The sequence below is a fragment of the Lactuca sativa genome, chromosome 8, assembly GCF_002870075.4.
Source record: "Lactuca sativa cultivar Salinas chromosome 8, Lsat_Salinas_v11, whole genome shotgun sequence".
Classification (NCBI taxonomy): Eukaryota; Viridiplantae; Streptophyta; class Magnoliopsida; order Asterales; family Asteraceae; genus Lactuca; species Lactuca sativa.
The window spans coordinates 121772614-121782931 of NC_056630.2; the positions used below are offsets into that span (position 1 = coordinate 121772614).

The window sequence follows — 10318 nt, forward strand, 5'->3', positions numbered from 1 at the left end:
TTATTACATTAACATACATGTAAGTATATAATATACTGTTAAATAAACAATAACATTATATATATTTTTAAAAAATATAATAAAAATATACATAGACATAAAATATTATTATATATTAAACAGAATATCCTCGCATTTCAACTACTTATTATTATCTGCTAGTTATAAGTTTTAGCCTAGCTGGACCAAATACTTTTACCAGATTTAACAAAATATAAGTTGTTTTGTTAGTTCATTTAATAAATCTAGTACAAATTACGATAAGTTTATAAAAACCACAAATTTATTATCGAGCTCTATAATTAAAAATGATGATATTTCGTCTTTTTATAGGAAGTGATTGTCTGTGGCGGAGCAAACCGGACATACGACGGCAGGTGTGTGTTTTGTATGATTCATTAATCATACATATATTCAATTATTTTGTTTGTTTTCCTCTTGTCATATTCATTGTGTTTGATCATCTAACAAATAACGTTAAAAATAATATAACATATATGGTTTTAAATCATTTTTGCAATAACCGAATTAAATATTAAGACATGATTCACAGAGAAATCTTGTTATTCGATGGTGATGCCGGTGGTCCAGCTACATGAAGTACTACTACTTCCCCTGCTTCATTTACATTTATTTTTTAATAAAAAATTATAATCCAAAAAAAATACTGCTTTTAATATACCAGGAAAGTCAAATGGCAGGGATAAACTATGAAGGGAGTGTTGTGGCATGTAATTAATTTTGAAGGGGGTATTATTGACAAAATCAATATCCCAAGGGGGGTTTCGAGAAAATCAGTTAGATTTCAACTGATACACAGAAAATATAATAATAAGAATTATACAGAGAAAGGAATCAAAGAACGCGTAACGTAGCAGAAAACTCTCCGGGTCATTTGTCTACCACCGACGCGACCGAACCGGGTGCAAGTGACTGCCCACCTGACGACCCATATGCACCTCACCATCTTCTTCCACATGTACCCTTATACCCATGAAAACGATAAACCACCTAAATATAAATATACACATTTACAAATACGTAGTCCACATTCCACTGACTTTTTCAGAGTTACATACATTACACACACAGCTGCTCATCGGAAAATTCTTTATTCTTTCATCGTCTCCACTTCTCCATAGCTGATTCAAACCACACATAAAGATAGCTTCGGTAAATTTCGCTCTGTTTCTATCTATTTTATGAAATACCTGTGAATGAATCAACGTGATATATATATTAGTTCATAATATCATTGCTTTCCATTTCATTTTACCATATCTTTATGTCGGTTATAATGAAGGATTGATTATATATGCTCTGTGATCAATGCTGATCAATGATGATTGTTTCTAAGTTCTAACAGGAAGGTGTAATTTAATTGAGGATTAAATCATGTCCGTTCATCTTATGCTATTCAGATCTATTGTAGATCAGAAAATTATGATGCTCCATATTAGTTTACTTTCTCACTCCTCCGGTTATAGTCTAGAAACTTTTTAGGCATGTTGTTTTTATGTTCATAAAATTGTTTTGTTTTTTTTGGCAGTTGAAATATGTTAACTACGAAACGTTCTATAAATAATCAAACAAAACGTTCTACAAGGTTTGAAACCAGAGATACAAAAGTACAACAAGGAAAAGGAACCAAAACATTGAGATCAAAAGAAGCAGAAGCAAACAAGAAATCTCCCAACACCATAGCCAAATACTCATCTTATGGTAACTCCCCAAAAGGTTTGAAAGTTCATCCAAAACCACCATCAACTCCTTCGTCTATATCCTCTGAAGGATTTGATGATCAAGATCCTGGAGAATCAAAAGAAGCAGATATCTTGGATGAGTCCTCAAATGGGGTACAAACTGATGATGAAAGTGAAACGATTCATGTTGAAGAAAACACCCAACATGAAGCAAAAGAAGCATTTGATCTAAAGTTTGCACAAATGGAAACAAGAATTGAGAAACTTGAAGAGGAGCTAAGAGAAGTTGCAGCTCTTGAAGTTTCTCTCTATTCTGTAATACAAGAACACAGTAGCTCAGCCCATAAGGTGCATACCCCTGCTCATCGTCTTTCTAGACTTTATATACATGCAAGCAAGCGGTTGTCTATTGCTAGAAACATTGTATCAGGGCTTAATATGATTTCCATGTCTTGTGGGAATGATGTTTCAAGGTACTTACTTCACTTTGCATTGATTTGTTAGTTATCTTTGCTTCTTGATATTGTGGACTGATATCGAATACCCACTTTGCATTTGCAGGTTGACTTTTTGGTGGTCAAACATTGCTGTAATGAGAGAAATGATTACCCAAGCATTTGGAAGTAAACAATCCAATAAGTCTGATTTCAGGAATTTAGTTGATGATTGGCAAGAAACAAGAACATTTACATCTGAACTTGAGAAAATCGAGTCAGGGATATTTTCACGAATCATCGAGTCTATTTGGTGTCAGGTACAAACTCTTTTTCATTTGTGACAAAAATGGCATTAAAGTTGTTAGTAAGTTCTTATGATCTTATGGATGTGGGTGCAGACTTTGAAGCCTAAAATGCTTACAAATGAAGCAAATGCAAAGTTACCTGGAGACTTTTCCATTAATCTATGGCAAAATGCTTTCCATGATTCTTTCAAGAGACTTTGTCCTGTTCGTGCAGGGGGGCATGAATGTGGTTGCCTCCCATTTTTGGCAAGAATGGTAAGTTCTGATGAGCTTTTGAGAAGATAAATAGTTGTTGATGCTACTGAAATGAATTAATCTGTCATCAATTTCATTAAGATCCTTCAAATTTTAAATGATCAGGTAATGGAACAGTGTGTATCCAGACTTGATGTAGCCATGTTCAATTCCATTCTCCATGATGAAATTCCATCCGATCATGCAACAGATCCTATTATCGATTCCATAGTTTTGCCTATTCCAACAGGAGATCTAAGCTTTAGCTCAGGGGCACAACTCAAAAAAGCTGTTGGCAATTGGTCAAGATGGCTAACTGATAGATTCTCAGCGGAGACAGATTCCGAAGAAACTTCTAATGAAGATGATGATTTTAAGAAGACTAAAACCGGTGAATTAAAATGCTTCAATCTCCTTAATTCATTAAGTTGTGTTCTAATGGTACCAAAGGACATGCTTACCGATAGATCAATCAGAGACGAGTTGTGTCCTTCAATAAGTCTTTCGTTGCTAGGGAAAATACTCAGCAATTTTACTCCAGATGAATTCTGTCCAGATCCAGTTCCGAACTCTGTATTGGAGGCATTAAATGCTGAGGTATAACCTTAAATGCTCAAATATTATTACGATTACATGTCAGAGAATTGTAAGAGCTCCTTTAACGCCGAGTACGTATAATTTTGTGTAGTCGATCATTGATCGTGGATCATCGGAAGACGATTCGAGCAGCGTTACGTATGCAGCTGCAACGATCATGTACAAACCTCCTCCGATCAATGTTGCTGAGAGAGTTTGTGAGGCAGGTGGAAATACTGAATTGAACAGAAAGGTGTATACGAGCGATGAGGAAGTTGAAGAGCTCGATTCATCGCCCACTTTTACAATCGGAAAATTCCCACCGTTTCCAATTGGTGAAGAAAACGGAATTGCGAGATACCAACTTCTTCGTGAAGTTTGGTCGTCTTGAGGCTTAACTCGATTTCTTGTGCGAAAAGAAAAAAAAAACCATTATCTTGGTGCATCAAGGCTCCTCAAAGATGGTTTATATATACTAACCTTTATTTTGAAATATACAGATTTTATCCGGCTTTTTACTTTGTGAATAGGGTTTTGGATTTAATAAAGGGTATTTTTTTAAAAGGAAAATACAAAAATTTCATTTAAGTATAAAAAATTAAAATATCTGTATAATGGAAGTCTTGCGCTAAAAACCCGACCCGACTATGCTTCTTTTTAACGGAAAAATGATTTGGGAAGGTAATTAGCTTTTCATTAAGTTCACATCTAAGTAACTATATTTTTTTTTTGTATAAATCTAGATAATAAATTTGTTAGAAGTCTTCACATATGACCGGTTATAGCAAATTTACATCCTATATGTGAACATTTTCAATAAGTTTGTTATCTAGATATGTAAAATAAAAAAGCTACCCAAATATGAATAAAACGAAAAATATGAGTAAATTACATGAATGGTCCCTGTGGTTTGGGGAGAATTTGTGTTTTTGGTCCCTAACTTATTTTTTTTAACTCGGATGGTCCCTACTGTTTATTTTTGTTGCGCATTTGGTCATTGTCTTACCTAAAAAGACTATTGTGTCCTTATTAATTTATTTTTTTTAATTAATTTTCTTATTTATATATTTATTTTTTTATATATTTAAAAAAATTAATAGACCTCACATATTTTTATCTTCTCATCTTAGGTGCTCAATATCATTTGATTTAATAGTGTTAGAAATATGATTTAGTGGCACTTGGAAATTTGAGAATCGTGATAATCACTTTTAAATCGAAGTATTTGGGTGGTACTTCCAAATTCTCAATTGAATAAGACTCAGATAAAATCAAAGAGAAAGAAAGAGAGAATGAGATGGTGTAATTTTCGTGAGTACCAGAAAACTGACTAAAAATTGGTTATATACATTCCTTGTCTGAAAAACTGTCAAAACTGTCATATAACAGTTTTTCTCAACAGTCAAAATTGTTATAAATCCGGGTTTGGTATAAGGATTAATGCAAAGTCAAAACCGGGTCAAATATTCAAACTTTGGATTTTCTGATGCATTTTTAATACAACAATATAACCCAAATAATCCCAGCCAGGGGCTCTGCCCCTTGGACCCCGCCAGGGGCTGCCGCCCCTTGGACCCCGCTCCCAGGGGCGCTTCCCCCGGACCCCCGTTCGTTCAGGGGTTTCGCCCTTAAATGACAGTGTACTTTGATACTTGATCAAACTTAAACAAGTGTGTACTCCACACCTTCCTTACTTGTTTAATATTTATCAAGATCATTTTAAGTCAACAAAGTAATCCCATTACACTTAAATAACATTGATGATAACAAATCACCAACAAATAGTTGACCCAACCCTTTGTTGTTTGAAAAAACCCTCCACTTCAATTGTTATTTTTTTCACGAAAAACAGACTTGAGATAACAAATCCAATGATTCACTAAGATTTCGAATAGTGGTCCCGAATTCAAGTCGATTCTATTTTGCCTATTTCTCATAGAAAGATAATCAAACAATTCTCAATCATGGTCCTTGTGGATAGATCATCCCTGTAATATACATTGTCTCTTCATCTTTAGTGGGTGAGGAGATACAAATATGTGAGGTCTATTAATTTTTTAAAATATATAAAAAAAATAAATACATAAATAAGAAAATTAATTAGAAAAATAAATTAATAAGGGCACAATATTCTTTTTAAGTAAGACAAGGACCAAACGCACAACAAAAATAAATAGTAGGGACCATCCGAGTTAAAAAAAGAAGTTAGGGACCAAAAACACAAATTCCCCCAAACCACAAGGACCACTCGTGTAATTTACTCTTACTTTTTGTTTTGTTCATATTTGGGTAACTATTTTTTTTTGTATACACCTAAGTAAAGAACTTGTTGAAAGTGTTCACATCTAGGATGTAACCTGCTATAGCTGGTGATAATGGTCATATATGAATATTTCCAACAAATTTATTACCTAGATGTCTATAAAAAAAATATAATTACCCAAAATGTAAACTTACTGAAAAGTTAATTACCTTTCCAAGTCATTTCCCCCTTTCTAACTATTAATATTTGTGATCTAATTGTGGATGATATCAAGATAAAAAGGGTATTATTTGTGAAAATATACACAAAGTTTATTTTAATGTAAAGAAAAAAAATCAAAGATGTCATCTAATTATTTATAGAAACATAAAAAAAAAAAGTCGCTTAACATTTAATTTAGTAACATTTATATCAAATATGATGTAAGCTTACTATTATTTAATTTGAATGTGTGTAAATTTAAAAATCCTTAATTGAAAATGACATTGTTAGGGATTTTTTAAAATAAAAAACACTTCTATGAAAATCAGTTATAAATTAAAATTTTAAAATAATGCAACCATCTCCCTTGCCTTCCTCGTTTGCATTTGCACCATCACCACCAAACGGGCGTAAACAGTCAACCCCTTCGTTGACATGCTCTTGTAAAATTCTTTATCACGACCAATGTTTTTAATTTTATATTTCTACCGCCCAATAGATTTTAGCTAGGGTTAATTTTTGTCACTTATGTTAGACAAGTTAGATTTTAGTCAGGGTTAACTTTTGACACATATTAAAAGTTGGGTTGGTCCTATCGTATAACTTTATCTATCTTCTAAAAAAGGCTTCATGTATTATAAAACTTTTTTAAGAAAGTAGTTACGTAGTTAAAAAAAAAACAAACCGTTATTTCACATAATTTCTTCAATTAAATTATGTGAAATTTAAGGAATGATATAGAAGAAGGTTATCCAAATTCAAAAAGGTCCATCTAATTAAAAGGTTGGGTGCTATGAGAATCTGTATATTGTTTTTGCAAAAAGCATTTGTATATTGTTTTTGCAAAATATCTATATCTATCTATATCTATATTATATCATATCATCATATCATACTATAATATAAAGAAAATATTTTTCATTTTATCATATTCATTTGAAACTCCCATATAATTTTTCTTTCACCACATTCATTTGAAACTCCCATGACTTTTCATTTTCTTTATAATAATGCTTATAATTTGATTAATAAGGTTAAATAAATATCAAAACTAAAGTGTAATCATATATAAACAAAATTTCAATATTAAAAAATATATTTACTTCTACATATAAAGTTATTATTATTTTTTTTAACTTTTAACATATTATACTTATTATTAATTTTAATATATTGTTGGATGTAAACCATTATCATTTTAAAGCTATAACTTTTGAACAATTTATATAAATACTTAAATTATTAATTTAAATATAATATTACAGGGTCAACTTAAATATAAATTTTAGTTTAACTTAAACAACCCAAATAATATTTTGTATATAGTTAGAAGTGATAAATTGTAGTGTCTTTTTAATAATGATTATAATTTGGTTAAATAAATATCAAACCTAAATTATAACTATAAATAAACTAAATTTCGATATTAAAATAATATTTTTACTTCTACTTATAAAGTTATGACTTTAACTTTTAACATATTATACTTGATTTATTAAATTTAATATGTTGTTGTATGTAAACCATTATCAGTTTAAAGCTACAACTTTTGAATAGTTTGGAAAAAATACTTAAATTGTTAATTTAAATATAACATTACAGTGTCAACTTAAATATAAATTTTAGTTCCACTTAAAAAACTCACTGGATATTTTGTGAATAGTTAAAAGTGATAAATTGTAGTGGTAAATGAAAAAACTTAATTGTAATCTCAATTTAACTAAAATATTTCCTAAAAACATTTTTATAATCCTTAAAGTTTTTCAAATAAGTAGCTTAAAATAACTTATAATAACAATAGTTAAAAATAACTCTATATAAATGATTATATTGTTACATTTAAAATAAAAAACAATGTTTGATGTTTTAAATAATTATAATAATAGAAATTAAAACGTTAAACAAATAAATTTTAAAATTAACAATAACAACAACTATAAATAACATTAAACCATATATTATATTTAATTTTATTCATTAGTAACTCGCAGGTAGAAGTCATTCAAATGATGAAATTATGCAGTTATAATAAATGTATATATTATCATACTACGTGTGAGACCCATGTATTACATGAGTTTATTTAAAAAAAATTAAATATGAAATTTTAATAATTTGAAACGTTTGAATTTATATAAAAAATGAGAAATTTTTTGAATTATTAAAATTAATGAGGCTTTAATGTATTGAATACATTATATATAAATCCTTTCTAATAAATACCTTACATATATATTACCTTACATATTAAATATGGAATTTTAATTTAATAAAATGAAAAATACAATAAAATGACAAGTGGAAAATAGAAAATTTAAAAATTCTAGAAAATGCCATGTATCCAAATGAAGGAGAAGAGGACATGTGGCAAAAAACATTCATTTATTAGAGTAGATAATTCAAAATAATCAATATATTATATAAATTTGGTATATGAATTATTATATCAAATTTAACAACAATGTTATTGTTATATTTACAAAAAACATATATTTGTAAATATTTCAACTATATAGGTATTTTTGCGCAACATGTGGGCATTCACCTAGTATCTTATAAAGCTAACATTTATCCTTGAACCTCATGCATTTGAAACTCCCAAAAACATTTTTTCTTGAACCTCATGCATTTGAAACTCCCAAGACTAATCAACTTATACAAATTAATTTATGATTAATTGAAATATTATGATTTGTAACTCTTAAAACTCTTCAAATCATGCTATTTAATTGACGAGTTAAATGAAATATTTAGCCTATATAAGAAATTTGTAGATTACATATTGCATGTATGTCAACACAAAATGATAGATTATATTTGTAGGGTTTGAAGAATTATATGAGTGGTTTCATGGATGTACTAAGACAATTGCAACTTTTCCAAATATAAATTTATGTAAACTCAAATTGGGTGCATGTAAAATTTTAGATATTGACCAATGATCAAATTTATGTATGTTTGTAAAGGTACACTTGAGATCATTATTTAAGTTTATGTGTTATGCATCTTTCTATAATCACGGGATGATGAAATAGGATTGATAATTCATGAGCCTTTGATAAATCAACCATCAAACTATTTATAAGTTAGAGCAATTAATTTTGTTAACATGTATGTATCTTTATATTGTCTCTCTCTTTTTTATGTTAAGAAAATATATTTTATGTACAAGAGAACATTATTCAACATGTATTTTATGGTATGTATATACTATGTTGGTTTCTACCGCTTATTTTGTAAATAACATCGATGTAGTTTTTTATAATTGATTTTGATGAAAGGAGTTTACAATTATCATTCCAAATTGTTGGTGATAATGATGAATTAGAACGAATGATTTTTAATATGATATGACTTTATTGTTGAAAACCAATAATTATGTGTATTATAAAAATGAATTCTTTATGTTCTACCAAAACTTATATGGATGTACCCAGTTTTAAATGTTTTTATAGTAATAAAAATAAATTATCTTATTACATTTGTCAATTTTCGTTTTTTCTCATTCATTCTTTATCGTAAAGGAAAAGTAAAATCAATAAAATATTAATATTTTCATAATAAAATATAAGTAATCAAAATATACCTCAAGTGTAACACTCTTCCTCCCCTAACGCACTCTTAACATATTGTTTTTAAGATTGGTCGTACTACATAACAATTACTATAACTTTGAAATTCAAATTGCCATTTTATTTGTACCGTTCATTATGTTATTTCATAGTTTTAAAGAAAAAATGAAAGTACAATAAAAAAGTATGATAAACATCATAAATGGTCCCTATGGTTACCCAAAATCTGAAGTTTAGTCCCTGTGGTTTAAAAACCTCATAGATGGTCCCTGTGTTTTCAAAACTTTTGATGTTTGGTCCTTTTTGCTAACTCCGTTAAGTTTGTCCGTTAACTAAAGGGTATTTTCGTCATTTCACAACCACAGGGGACCATTTATGATGTTTTCTCGTATTTTTTAAAAAAGAAAAAATTAAAAATAATTAAATATATAAAATTTCTCTCTCTCTCTATCTCTCTCTCTCTCTCTCTCTCTCGTTGACCTCAAGAACTAGGGAGATCTTTATAACTCTCCATCCCCATGATGCCTTCTAATCACCAACTCCAGATCGAAAACCCATCATTCATCTAATATGTTCTGAAGCGCAAAAACACCATATACTCCACCTCTCCTTCCTTTGTTCTTGTTATGAAACATGCAACTCAAACCGCCATCACCATAGGAGACTGTTGCCTCAAACCTGCAACTAGATCGGAAAACCCACCATTCATCGAATTTGGAAATTCCTCCGATCTAAAACCCTCAGACAATAGAAACAAACACGAAGAAACTATAGATCAAGCCTATAATAGGGGAAATCGATGACATCATGGCGAAAGGGGAGAAGTGGATATAAGGTATGGGATGTGGGTGTCAGCTTCAATTTTGTTTTCAGAGAGAGGCATATTAAAGAGGTGCAATCGATTCCTCCATCTTCTTTCGCTCTTATTCATCGGCATCATGGTGACGTCGATTCAGATGGACCAGATGATGATGATCGCTGTTCTTCCTACTTTACAGGGCGTCAATTTGATTTTTTGGGATTTTTA

General features: G+C 29.9%; 1 protein-coding gene across 1 annotated transcript; it reads left to right on the forward strand.

The window, feature by feature from the left end:
* Positions 1–1556: 1556 nt before the first annotated feature.
* On the forward strand, positions 1557–3661 carry LOC111884028 (uncharacterized). The gene is made up of 5 exons (XM_023880357.3): positions 1557–2176; positions 2265–2457; positions 2539–2700; positions 2806–3276; positions 3368–3661. Exons 1-5 carry the CDS (start codon positions 1557–1559, stop codon positions 3644–3646), a joined length of 1725 nt encoding a protein of 574 aa, XP_023736125.1. The 3' UTR covers positions 3647–3661.
* Positions 3662–10318: the final 6657 nt, after the last annotated feature.